At 42.1% G+C, this 13,976-nt stretch overlaps 2 protein-coding genes across 3 annotated transcripts in view; one reads left to right on the top strand and one right to left on the bottom strand.

Annotated features, from left to right (window-relative positions):
• Positions 1–2,004: 2,004 nt before the first annotated feature.
• On the top strand, positions 2,005–9,983 carry fam124b (family with sequence similarity 124B). Of its 2 annotated transcripts, XM_085795454.1 has the most exons (7): positions 2,005–2,234; positions 2,668–2,699; positions 3,566–3,772; positions 4,787–5,182; positions 5,464–5,660; positions 6,761–6,923; positions 8,091–9,983. In XM_085795454.1, exons 1-7 carry the CDS (start codon positions 2,164–2,166, stop codon positions 8,699–8,701), a joined length of 1,677 nt encoding a protein of 558 aa, XP_085651580.1. In that variant the 5' UTR covers positions 2,005–2,163; the 3' UTR covers positions 8,702–9,983. The 2 variants fall into 2 exon arrangements, with proteins under 2 accessions (XP_085651580.1, XP_085651581.1); XM_085795455.1 differs by lacking the exons at positions 2,005–2,234; positions 2,668–2,699 and adding an exon at positions 2,486–2,622 and having other exon boundaries at positions 8,091–8,925.
• A 762-nt stretch (positions 9,984–10,745) lies between these two features.
• Positions 10,746–13,976, bottom strand: part of mmp28 (matrix metallopeptidase 28) — a 34,448-nt gene continuing 31,217 nt past the window's right edge. The window contains exons 6-8 of the mRNA XM_085795456.1: positions 12,466–12,603; positions 11,981–12,148; positions 10,746–11,259 (exon numbers count right to left, since the gene is read on the bottom strand). Coding sequence (XP_085651582.1) covers positions 10,865–11,259; positions 11,981–12,148; positions 12,466–12,603 — 701 coding nt within the window. The 3' untranslated portion in view covers positions 10,746–10,864. The remainder of the gene's footprint in view (positions 11,260–11,980; positions 12,149–12,465; positions 12,604–13,976) is intronic.

Genomic DNA, 13,976 nt, shown 5'->3' with positions numbered 1-13,976 from the left:
GACACATTTTTCACTTCAGGCCTGCTGTATGATTGGCCAAAAGATTATCTCCTCTCTTTGAATGGAAGGTTCCTTGTGGTGCAGGTTTCAAAGAGGATTTTTTTTCCCATTCTCGACTGCATTTTGAACAGGTGGAACCAGTCTAGCACCATGTTCTAATGTGTACAAATTGTAAAATAATTATTGTACTCACTGAGAAGGTGGATTGTACAGGGCCTTGTTTTCATCATATTAAATGTAGAATTAAAAAAAATGAAGGGATGGGTTTTCTTTTTTTTCTTTTTTTTACGTCCGTCACATAAAAGAACTTTCCTCTCTAACCATAATTAAAGCTTAATATAAATGGTAAGCCACAGTAAAAATCCCCAACTCAGAAGAGGAACTCTGCAAACCTCTTAAGTACTTTGTTTACCACTTTTTTTTACATCTTAATCTTCACAAGAAAACTCAGTACATGTATTTGTGAGGCTGTGATTGTGCTGCTGGTGATCCGTATTGTTATATTGAGAGGTGTTTACAATATTCAGTCTCTGCTATAAAATGAATGGAACAAAAACATGCACCACAAACTACAGGCTTTCTAAAACAGACTCAACGAGCACTGAACATCATAACATTTGTTATGATGGAGCCCCAAGATGTAAAAAAGTCATATTAGCAAATGCAGGAAAAATGTCATAAAGCCACAAGATTGTGAAATATTCCTAGACATTTTTATTGTGAAAGATCATGACCTGCTTTTTTCACAACAGCATAGTTTATGTCAGGGTTTTTTCATCCTAGTTATTTCTATTTTAAAGACATAATAATGTGTGTGCTCATTTAGACCAAAGCAGCAGCTTCACTCCAGTTTGTCTTGACAGAGAAAGACTTTTTCATGAAGTGGTATTATTGAATAAAACACTCTCTGGGGGGAAATTGTGTTGTAAAATAAATAAACCAACCCTTTTTCTTTCTTCAAGTTATTGAAATAAAACCAACTGCAGCGAAATGAGACTGACAGAAGAAGCAAGATGAAAAAACATTTCAGAGTCAAGTTTGTTATATATCAGTATGACTTAATTTCAAGTGTTTGTTGTTCACTTGCCCAGTATTCAACACTTAAAGTTTCCATATGTGAAAGGAGGGTGTATTGCTGGACTGTTTTAGATTATTTGACTTTTGCTGAATATTAACATTGGACTGATGAAAGTTTAGCATTTAAATGCATCATAATGTTTTTTTGCTATAGGCCCAGAATATGCATTTTTGCTACATTTATTTGTACAAGGATTATTGTATGTGTTTTTGAATTAGTATCTTTATTTTTTATTTTTTTTATTATTATTTTTCATTATTGACTTCTCATTTTGGATTCATTGGACTGTACCAAACTCTTGAATTTATTATTTCCGGAGGTGTCCTTTCTCTTCTTGTCAGGTGTAATTAATTGTGTAAATTAAGAAGGAACTCATAGTTGTCATATATATGATAGCCTGAGGAAACCTTTACGCACTAACTCACCAGCCCATCGTCATTACCAAAGGCGAGGACTGGAGCTGCTGCTGCTGCTCCAAAAAGCGAGGAGCTGCTGAGGAGTTGTAATGCTCTTAACGAGGTCTTAGCAAAACAGTGTACTTAATTTTCAGGGTTTAGAGCCTCCCCTCCACACGTCCACTGCACTTTTTAAATCTCCCCAGCCCGTCTGGACCTCCTGTCCCCTTTGTCTTCTCATATTGTTAGACGCATGCCATCTGCTCCGTCCGTGTTATTATTATAGGCGGCTTTTAGATGTAAAGCAGCAGCAGCACCGCTTCTTCAGCTGCTCCCTTTCGCCCGCACTAGGAACTTCTTCTAAACTTGAGGAAGGACATCCCAGTTTTTTCTTTCTTTTCCTTTTTTCTTTTGTTACCGGTCAATACATTTTCCGATTATCATACACAGCCTATATTTCAACGTAACCGTGTATGGTTGCCTGGTGACGTCAGTGTCCCAGGACGGCGTCCCATTTTTTTCCCTTTTTTTGGGAAGCAGGCTGTGGAAAGAAATCCCAACAGGATGCTTCTCACTCCCAGACCGGGCTACTGCGGCTGCAAACCCCGCTCAACGTTTCTGTCCGGGGCTGTTTGCCGAGTGTGAAAGTGTTGTTGTTGTTGTTGTTGTTGTTGTTGCTGTTACTGGGCCATGTTTCGCGGAGTGGCGGAGTTAAAGAGAGCCGACGATGAAAGCGTGGACTCCGGAGCCGAGACCGCCGAGTGAGTCAACAACAGCAGCCAGCCGTTAGCTCCGGGGCTAACGTTAGCCTCGCTGTTAAACCGCTGCCACAATGGAAATTAAGTTTAGTCAAAAGGCAGAAGAGTGAGAAAAGTGCAGATATTTCAATACCAACCGCTTGAAAGTGGTGTTTTAACTTCTACTACCACTTAACAGTGTAGTTTATTGTTATCGCTGCTCTCTTTGTGATATTTTCCCATAAATTGGCTCTTTTTTTTAAGTGTACGTTAGCTAACAACAGATAATGTGTTGTCATGGTGACCACAGCAAAAGGGCCGGGGCAGGTTTCCAAACCAGCCACCACAAGATGGAGACAGATTTTTGTCTTTCCACCAAACAAGTCTGACTGAACCCTGGAGTGTCTGGGAGGTAATAATAACTCATGTGCTTCTCTTTTTTTTGTGTCTTACTCAGATCTGACTGCAGCAGGATGTCGTCAGCTGGCAGTAAGTGTTTCCTTACTCCTGTACAGGACAGTCTGGAGGAGCTCTGTCTCTCTCTTTTTAGATTTATACTCCAATAAAGTTGGAGGACACACATGTGAGAAGTCAGGCTCCAGTTTTCCCCATAATGCAGTTTGATCAATTCAGTATCCAGCCCAACACAGTTTTTCGTGCTTATTCTGATATCTGCCTCTGTGTTGAGACCACAAGCAGAGTGGTCTTTAACAGGGACTTGATGATGATCAAGAGGTGACTGGAACACACAACAACCATATGATATTAAAAAGTAAAAAAAAAAAAAAAAAATCTACATTTAAGATTAAAACAGGGTGCCTAAAGGCTCGAGCCATGTACTGTATATAAAACACAGATGTTTTTGGAAATGTGACAACATTGTTTAAGATGCATACATTTCTATTAGACGCGTGCACCAAGTGTGGGTGAAGTTCAGAATGTGTTTCTGACTTAAGACCCTCGCCTGCTGTTTGTCAGCTTGTGAAGCCTTGTGATGGAAAATGATTCATAACTTCTCCATTTCCAGAGTGCATCAGTATTTGTTTTGGCTGATCAGTAAAAGATGAACAGATGTTAACTCTGAACTGTGACTCCACCAGACCCATACGGGTATCACACTAAAACATGAAACTATGTCTTGACTTGTACTTGTACCTCTCCTACTTCGATGGGCTGAGTCATATTCCCAGTGACGAGAAATCTGAGCTTGATGTGTAAAATAGATGTAAAACAAGTGCCTCTCGAACTATACATTTGTTATGGCCTTAGGTAAAACAGCTGTTCAGTTTAGTTTGAACACTGACATATTTCACCTTTCTAAAATAACTGTATGTTGTGTGTGTGTTTTTCCTCAGTTGAGCTCATGACCAGGCGTAACAGGCCACAGCGGCAGCAGCCCCAGCTAATGAATTTACACCTGCTGGCCAACCCAGGAGACTCCTTGCTGCTGCAGCACACCCTGGATCGTCTGCTGCGCTGGCTCTGCCCAAGCCTCCGCATCTTCCATGTGTCAGAGAGGGCCTCCCCGTTCAGGAGCTACACCCGCCTCTGTCCTGTTTCAGGTAAGGATCCTCGCTGTGTGGTCTTACATTTAATTCAGGCACCTCTCGTGATGTACTCAGGTCTAAGGCATTTCACTGGCAGGTATGCAAAACCCTTCTTGTTCATGTTTCTCCATAAAGATGAAAATTAGGGGTGCTGTTTAGCTCAGTGGGTAGAGGCAGAGGCTACAGTCCTCTTTGCAGCTGGCCCCGGTTCAAATCCTGCATCGGGTGGACCTTTAGTGCTGCTCATTCCCCCTCTCTCTGCCTCCCCCATCTCCTGTCAATCTTGGCAAAAGCCCCAAAAATATAGTTAACTGCACACCATTTAAACTTTCTGTTCAGTCCACGACCCCTATTTTAAGTTGTAGAACTGAATTCTTTATTCTGTGTATCGTGTAAAAATGCTATCCCTGCCAGAACTGCATGTTTTGTTTAAAGGGATACTTCACCAATTTTCTACTCACCGTCATGCCAAGGAAGGGTTTGAAGAACTTTTGGAGTCATCAAAACGCTTTTGGAGTTCCAGGGGGGGTCAGGCTGGCAACGGATCTTCATATAATGGCGGCGGATAGAGTTCACTTTTGAATCGTCTAAAACACACTTTGAAACATCCAGATACCTCCATACTGCTCATCTGTACTGACCCAAGTGTCCTGAAGTCGCCACATGAAAAAGTTGTTCAGGAAAAAAATAATTTGATCTCTATTTTTAGCCTTGATGTAGTAGCAGCTCCCAGTGGATCTGGTGTTCTGGTGATCTGATGTTTGTGTGTGCAAGATTTACTGCGAGATGTTCTTCTGTGTTTCATACATCCAATGGTTTACAACAACAAACGAACATCTCTCAGCAAATGAAAATCCATTGCTAGCCGGACCCCCCCTGGAACTCCAAAAGTGTTTTGATAACTCTGAAAGTTCTCCAAACCCCTCCTTGGCATGACGGAGAGTAGAAAATTGGCGGATTATGGATTTTGGGTGAAGTATCCCTTTTAAAAATGATGGAGAAAAAAATATTTTTCAAAAAATGTTTCAGGCTACCCCTCTGTGGCGATCACTTTCTTCCTCCATGAGGCCTATGGAGAGGAACGAATCCTCAAAGTGCTGGACTTCTTTCAAAGGCCTCCCTGGCAGTACCATCACACCGAGAGCTGCGGTAATCGAACAGGAGGGATCCACATCAACTCCAGCAGCTCCCCCGCCAATGCCCTGCTGAGGCCCTACCTTCTCCCCAGCAGAGACTTCTATAGTCTGGGTGCAGGGATGCCCGTGTGGGGGGTCCGACCAGTGCATTGTGGAGGAGAAATTCTACGTGTGACGCTGTTCAATGGTTATGACAACTATGAGGATGCTGTGCGGCTGTATGAGACAGTACTACAGCGACAGGCAGAGGAGCAGAAGACAGGGTTCTGCTGGTTCACTCTCCACACAGGTAACTCTTCAAGTTTGTTGCTGTTTTTGACAGTGCTGCTGCTGATATTGTTTTTTTCAGGCCTTGAAGTGACAAATAAAATAATTTGTCTTGCTGTGCTGTATTTCACAACTTGAGAAATCAAATGATGACAGACCACCTCTTTCAAAACGCTTTAATAAATAAATCGCTGAGTATGAAAATTGGAACATTTAAAATCCATCCTTTATCTCATTCCCTCCTGTTTGGATCCAATCTGGTCTAATTCTGCCTGTTTCCTTGTATTTCTCCCTCCCACATAGAGCCGGGGTTGTGCCTGCAGTTGGCTTTAAAGCAGCTGTCACCGGGGGTGCGGGTGGAGCCGTGCAGCTCTGCTGTCCTGCAGTTTAGTGTGGAAGAAATTGGCCAGCTGGTGCCACTGCTGCCAAACCCCTGCACACCCATCAGCAATACACGCTGGCAGACAGAAGACCTCGATGGCAACAAGATTCTCTTCCAGGTAAGTGCAGCTCAGTGCAAATCACATTTTAACCTGACACCAAACAGTGAAAATGTTTCTATGGAGTGAAATGCCCAAAATGACAGAAATCTTATAAATGTTCAGCTTCTGCCTTTTAATTTACATGCAGTCTTATTTATTCTGTCTATCCCTTTGTTTAACATGTGGGATACATGTAAATGGAAGCCCTACATTATCTGTAAACACAGAGCTGTGCTGGAAGATTTACTCTATAATTATATCAGAGAATACAGAGTGTAAAAGGCAGGCTCTATGTTCATCATGCTGTTCAAGTGTGATTTGTAGAACAGGAAGTTTGCTACACAATATGTACCGGTAGTTGCAGGGTTCCCCAGTGAAATAACAGGATTGCGTTTGAGGGAAAGCAGCAGTTGTTTGGGAGGTGAAGGAATGTTAATATTTTTCATAATTTAGCCAAGAATAAATTTAGGAGATTTTACTTTTTCACAGTTATGTTAAACAGAGACCTAAATGTTTAAAAATACACATACGGTATACATGATTTGTATAATGCAAATTACATTTTATAAAAATTTGCATGTGATGCAAATCCCATTTTGCCAGTTTAAAGATTTGCATGGGATTTGGATTTATGCAAATCTATAAACACAATTGTGTGTATAAGAACCACAGAGATGAGATTCTGCTCAAACCTTTAGAACGATTCTATACAATCAAAACATACGGTATATTATTTCTTGCTTCATGTGTGTAAGGATGTGAGGAATTCTAGTGTTAATGTGTTAATTTGACTGAATTTGTAATATGATATTTGTATTTAGATGAGTTTGTCCAAATACAATTACATAACAAATGATTGAGAGTTGAGCAAGTTGGTTTGGGAAATGAGTGATGTGAGACTGTAAATATAATTTCTTGCCCATTTTCAGGTTTTTAACGATACAATACACAAACCTGATGGGACACAAAGTTCCTGTGTTTCACAGAATAAACTCTTGTCGGAAAGCCGTATGTCAGACGCGTGGATGTTAATTCTGTCAAAGATACTTAGCATCTTCAAATCTCTCTAGTCCTGTTATACATCATAATCCCTTCCCTTCTGTTCTTCTGTGCTGCAGGTGAAAACCCCGGCTCAGCCTCAGCGACCTCTGACCTGTGCTTTCCCCCTGACCTGTCCCAGCGTGTCCCCTCGAGGAATGCAGCTCAGGAGCTCGGGACAGGGCCACAGCCTGTCACCCTGCAGCCTCACTACTCCCTTGCCCTGGCAAACACACAGGCAAGGTAAGTCCAGAGGAGAGAGCCGAGTTTGTGGGGTTAAGATGCTCCACTCGGCTGTATCGTCAGGGTGTTAAGTCTGCTGCACCTATTAGTTGGTACCTCCAGTCACAGGTTCATTGTCAGGAGTACACACTATCTCTAGTAGTGAGACAGACCTCTAAATTACATTAGCAGTGAGCTGTCTCCCAAAGACCACCGAGCTCTATATAATGGTTTTCCTGAGCTCATGAAGTGTACTCTTTTTTTAATTTTCCCACAGCTCACACACAGCCAGTGTATTAGGTGATCATTTATATGTGGAGGGTTGTGCGGAAGTGAATCAAAGACATGGAGGGTTTGCCAGCTAAGTGTTAAATCTTCATATTTGAAAAGACTGATGATATGAAAGTTCAGGCCAGGTAGTTAAAGTAGCCATTTAGCTACATTGACATGCAGTTTGTTTGTAGTGGGTCAGTGTCTGCTGCTGAAAGGTTTAATTAACTTCATCCTGCTGGAGACCCATCTCATCACCCCGGCCGTTAGAGAGCTGTTGAGGGGTTTTGTAAATGTGAAGACAGCATTTTTCAATTTATGGCTGAATGAGGTCCAAGATGATACATTTATATATCAAATACTATTTCATTAGTTTCAGGCTTCAAGGTTCAAAAATTTTACAACTTAAAGGGATAGTTCAACAATTTGGCAAATAGTCATAGCAGTAGGTTTGTTACCTTTAATTGTCGGTGCAAGCTATTTTTAGAAGCTTACCTTGAAAATAACTCTGTCTCGTAACGTTCTGTTATTATCTCATAGCGTGGTGAATGTGCAGGTCACAACTTGTCCACCAGAGCGTTTTGGAGTTGTTGGATTGTGTATTTGATGAGTTTGATGAGGGAAACCAATAAATCCCATGAGCCTCCGTAGCGTAGCTCTGAGCAGCTCACAGCTCTGCTCTGCTGTTCTAATAATAGCTTGCACCGACAAATAAATGTAACAAACCTACTCCTAAAACTATATACTATATGGCAATGGGCCAATTTGCCAAAATGTTGAACTATCCCTTTAAGTTCACACTCCTCAAATCGACCACACTGAATAGTTATCCTGTTGAATTACATTTGAGTATATAATTACATATTTGCTTCACTCACTTTTTTTGACACAGCTTGACACATCTCTGGTTGTTTCCAGGTCACAGGCCACGCAGTGACCCTCTCCTGGACAAGTTTTATGGAGGAGGAGGAGGAGCTGAGAGCCTGGGCTCAGGGAGCTGCTGCAGCACACCTCCAGGCAGCTCCTGCTTCTCATCCCAGCGCAGTAGCCCTGCCCTGCCCTCAACCTCCAACCACCCCGACTCTCCTCTGCGCCTCTCCATCACCCGTTCACACTCCCACCTCCTCTTGGAAGAGGACGAGGAGGAGCCGGAGACCAACGTGGACACAGGGGTCCCCGTCCCACCGCGCTGTGACACAGCAGTCAAAACAATTACTCGCTCTTCCTCCACAGACCTTTTGATGAATTTCCACTCTGAGAGACCTGCAGCTGTTGGGGCTTCAGTTGTGGAGAGTCTGCCCAGGGAGCTGAGTGACTGTCTGCCATGGACGCACACACACCCCCGGGGCCCCTCCAAGACATGGGGCTCTGCGGGTTACACAGATGGAGGCAGGGGCGGCTGTGGCAGCAGGACAGTGGCAGCTGGACAAAGCCCCTCCAAAGGGCCTGTGGTGGAGGGTAGGACTACTTCTGAGCTGCTGTCAGCACGCACAAACCAGGAGGAGCCAGTAGATGAGTTCTTCATCTAAACTCCTGCCACTGTGCCACATGCTGTGGGTTTAGCACAGTGAAATTAAAAACATGTCACTTGGAGGAGATGAGAAACCCTTGAACGAGGATCTGGATTTAAACATCAGGACGTGTGGTCTGAGAAAAGAGCAGTGCTCTGGGACACAGAGGAAACCAAAGTTCAGCTGCAGGAGGCACTTTTCTACTCAAGTGTGTTAGTGTAATTTCTTTACACTGTACAGTAACAGAGTAACTGTCCATATCCTTCTCTAACAGACCACAAGGTGAGTGGTATAAAAGTACGTGCAGGTAATAACATGGTTGAATGTCCTAATTACTTCTATAATGTTGAGATCAAACTAATGATTTGTGCAGCTAATATGTTCATTTGTATTCCTGTGAGTAGCAAACGTGGAGGTTATGTTATGTGTGTGTTTCTGTCAGAGGACTAAAGCCAGTCTAGGTTTCTGTGACATTACTCAGCTGGGAAAACAAATGTCTTACTCTCAGATTGCTTCTGAAACAGATGAAGACGATCTCAGCGTGGAGGGGCACTTTGATGTTGCTGTTGATCTGATTTAATCTGATTACTCTCCTCAGTGCAGCGCTGTCAGTGTGTGGTACAGATCTGGAGCCAGGCTTTGCATAGTAAAAGTTATAGCCTAGTGGCATTTAATTACATTTGTTTAAATGCACTTGAAACAATCTTTGTTCTAGTATTTGTGCGGTGAAATATAGAAGTGGTGGACTATATTTACTGTATTGAAAACAGTTTAATTTACTCAGATTATTTTTTACCCTAGTTTAGTGGTAACATGGTTTTCTAAATTAATGCTCAAACAGAGCATTACATTTGTTAATATTAACCATTATTATGTAAGGCGTCTCTGATGTTAATCACTGAGATCAGCACAGATTAATTTAAGTGATAATTACATTATTTGACTGATTAGATACCACAGATGTTAGCAAAACCCGCACACATGATCATTGTGGTGATTGAAGCTCTTTAGAAACGTGAAGTCCTGTGAAAGATAATATGGTCCTAGTTGAGGAAAAAAAATACTATTAATAAGTTACAAATCCATACTAGTCCCTGCTACAATTATGGTATTTCACACTTTTTCCTGTCAACTAAAACCTAAAAAAGAGTTTAGGTTTGAGCAGGGCAGCTCAAACTGCAGTAGTTACTGGGTGTTAACTGGAAAAAAGTCAGGAGAAATCAGCCATGAGACTTTTTAGTGTCTAAACTGGTCAGTGATGCAGAGAAATGTCTTAAGGCTTGGTATTAAAAGACAAGTTAAACAAAACAGATTTCTGTTGTTGTCACTTTATAATGGCTAAGTGTGTGTGATTTGACAGTGATGTTTCCCCATGATGTGTGACATTAAGTGGGATGAAAGTCTGAGGAGTAAATGCCTAATGTTTCCCAGATGAGAAATCACACAGTTGTCAAACCGCTGCTGTTCGGCCTTCAATCCTGAACCAGACAGAATTTCATGTTTGGTTGAATGTGGAAACATTAATGGAGTTGTTTTGTTCTCTACTTCAGTTTCTTAATATACATCACACAGCTGCCAGCTTTGTGCTAACACCCACCACTCATCTACCAACCATCACACTCCACAAGTCGACAACCTGTTCTGCTCTCGTACACATTATCTACTCACTTCACAGTGTACCTGTCACATTGTCCAAACACTTGGACCTTTGAAGGCAGCAGTTACTAAAACAAGCCATAAGGAGGGATGGACACAATCACAGGCCAAATTAAAGAACAGTTTTTTATACAGTATCAAATATATGTTTGTGACACTGCACACAACATGATAAAAACATTTTAAAAAACACAGATCTTGTGATTTCTTTGACAATGTGCAAATACAACAATAAGGGGATTGGTTTTAAAGATATGGTTTCAAATGATCTAACCACCTAACAACAGTCTGAACTGCACTAAAAAAGGCTTCCATTGCACATCCAGATACAGTAAGACAATTTGCTCTGCAGTATAAATACTGTATGTGCTCCAAAATATGTAAACCAAGTAAGCTTGTCTCTGTAAGTCCTTCTGCAAGATGCAAACTCAATGTGGGTTTAGGCAGAAAAAATATAGCACCTCTGTATTACAGTATTGATCAACAAATTGCACTTAATGTCAGGCTTAGAGCTCCATCTGCTGGTCAGAGGATGTTGTTGCTCTGTGGAGCGTTGCTGCAACCAGTCCAGCTCAGATCCTTCGCCCACAGACCCTCTCTGGTGACTCTCACCTTGACCGGGTCAAAAGTCCAGAAGCGCTGTTCTCTGAACAAAAAGAGGCGTCCGCCCGGACGGGTCAGCGCCCCGTTGGTCCCCTGTGGCACCCCGGTCCAGTCTGTCAGCCTGCGGGGGTAGTAGGGCTCTTGGCGCAGTGTTTTGAGGTTAAGCACAGAGTAACGGGAGCCCTTGAAGAGGATCATGTGACCAAGCGGGGCGTAAAAGAAGGCACAGTCAGGGTGGTGAGGGAGCCCCAAATCACTGCTCCCTCTGGGGAAGCCGCGGTCCAGCACAGTGCCTGTGTAGCGCCACATCCGCTTCCCTGCAGAGCACCAGAACCAGAGGAGGATTTAAAAAAAAACAAAGCTAAAACTTGACACGGTCTACAACTGAACATCGTGTCAAATGTGTAGAAATAATTTGCAACGCACCATCCAAACATTCATAATTATAAGAGACCAATCATTTCATGCAGGGCTCAAGATTTCACATGACACTCACGGCACAAAATCACTCTGCCACTTGCTGCTTCAAGATACTTGTACTAAAAAACAGAGATAAAACACATCCTGCTCCTTTAAAACTAAGACTTGACAGTAACTTTATCATGTTTCCTTATCCAAATCTTAGATATGTCAGTGTCTGGAGGAAATACAGCCTGCTGCTCCTGACAGCGAGCGTCAGCAGTGTCTCTTTGAGACAACAAAGGACAAAGAGAGAGGTGAAGATGATTTATGGAGCCTCAGCTGAGCTTCTGCATTTTACATCAAACTGTTTTGCATCTCACAGATAAGTGAACTGAGATAACGTCAGGTGTTTACGATCAAAGTTAAACTTGGCAATAACTTCCAGCACATAATTAGCCTTTAGCACAAAGGTGAAACTACTTAATAACTACGGTAGCTAAGTGCACTATAGTGTCTTTAAATAGCACACTAGAGTCTATTTTAGGGCTTTAACAGTTGCGTGAAGTTGGCCAGTAGGTTAGAGAATGTCTTTAAAAGGCAGTCTGAGTCACAGTAATGAGCCCAGCGAAGCAGCACCTTTGAAAAAATACCACTTGGAGTCCAGTGGGGAGAAAGCAGCAGCTTCAATGGCCGGAGGGAGGTCAGGCCAGCGCTGGCGCAGAGGCAGAGGGTCACTCACGCCACCTTTAGCGGACACTGTCCAGTACACACTGCCCCGAAACACCAGCACAGTGCCATTCTGGTCTGGATATACACAGAACAAAGTACAAGGGTAAATACACGTATATACACATCAAAGAAGGTTCTAAACATTGGCTATAGCTGTTTTACAAAGTAAGTCCACATTAGCATGTATCTGGTTTTCATCAGCCTGCTCTCTTCCTGGTTTTGTTTCATTTCCACTAACGTTACAATGTGGTTGACAAAATATTTCAAAATGGCTTTGTTCACCAGTTTGATGACTATGACAACATTAGTCCATCCTGTCTCTGCGTGATTTGGTTTTCTTTGTCAGACGTTTCTGACTGTGTTTTTCTAATAATATTTCATTTGAACCTCACCCATAGTGATGGCATCAAAGATGCCCTGGCAGTAGAGAGGCTGGTCTGTGGTCTTCAGCTCAGTGGACTCCCACTCCTGTAGCGTGGCGTACAAAACCTGACCTGGCAACCTGACTGGGCGGTCACCTGATGGCTTACCTGGGAGCAAAGACAAAGCAACAAAACAATGAACTAACTATAACACAAGGTCATGAAAAACGAATCCATTCACTACCGTCATTCATTATTCCGCAAAACAATTAACCGTCTAGCGATTGTTGTTTAAAAACCACAATAACCAAACAGAACTGTGGCGACACTGTGAGACCAGTCTAATTTCTCATGCATGCCAAAAGCAGTTTACGTATTCTCTAAATTGGACGGCATGGGAACAAACTGAAAGACAAACAGCAGAGACTTCTTCCAAAGCAGGAGTTGGATAATGTTAACATCTAAATCATCTGTCACAGGATGTGGCTGGGTTGATGTATACTGATGGATGACGACACACTGCAGAGGAAATAAACAAAAGGATTCACAGAAAGAGCACAGGACGTTAAACTTATTGAATTTTTTAGCACCAAGCAACAACAACAACAACAAAAAAACTACCCACTTATTCTATTTTTCAGCATGTGCAACCTCAAAGTGGAGACTCCAGGCACATGAGATCAAAAGAATAAAGAACAAGCCACAGCAGAACAAAAGGAAGAGCACGACATACCAAAGTGTAAGAGTAAATGATGCCGCTTTAGACATGATTACAGCCACTTTGTTTGCAAGGAGCTGAACAAACATTTGTATAGGAGGTGGATAAAATCAGCACACCCAAGAGCAGGGGGAAGATTGCAGGAAAAATAGATATACAGACCACGGTGGATAACACATAGACAGCTTCACATAGTATACGAGCAGTGTGGTTAGATAAGAGCTGGACTAAAACCTCCCTCCTTATTCCCTGTTTACATTCATCAGTGGAGGAAAAGGTATTCAGATCTTGTACTAAAGTAACAGTATTCAATGTACTAATGTGTCCAGTTTGGGGAAATTCTGGTCTTTCAGGGTTCAAATCTTAATTCCTGCAGCTGATCGGGTCAATTTTAACACATATGGTAGCTGTGGAATAAATGTAGTGTCAAATGAGAAACAAACATGACACTTGAGTACCTTAAAATCCTGTGAGATCTGCATGTCCTTGTGCTACAAACTTCAAAACAAAGAAAATGAAGTAAATGATGAGGATTGAGGTTTTTATCTGTGATGTACGACGTGCACAACGGAAGTTATTTCCAATTTTGAATCTATTTAAATATTATTGCCATTCATCTTCAGCGTGACTGTGCAACTCAAATTGCACATTTAAACATACTTGAGAATTTTGAGACAGAAGGCACTGGGCTTTGCTTATAGTATATATCCTCATATACAGTAGCCTTTGTCTTTACTTTTCTTACTTCATTTATTTCATTTAACAATGTCAGGTGGTGTATGCCTATTTTGTATGTAGGTTTTTGTGTTGTTGTTTTTTTCCC

The sequence above is a fragment of the Trachurus japonicus genome, chromosome 13, assembly GCF_045865225.1.
Source record: "Trachurus japonicus isolate A0001 chromosome 13, Traja_1.0".
In the NCBI taxonomy this organism is placed as follows: domain Eukaryota; kingdom Metazoa; phylum Chordata; class Actinopteri; order Carangiformes; family Carangidae; genus Trachurus; species Trachurus japonicus.
This window is presented reverse-complemented; position numbering and strand designations above follow the sequence as displayed.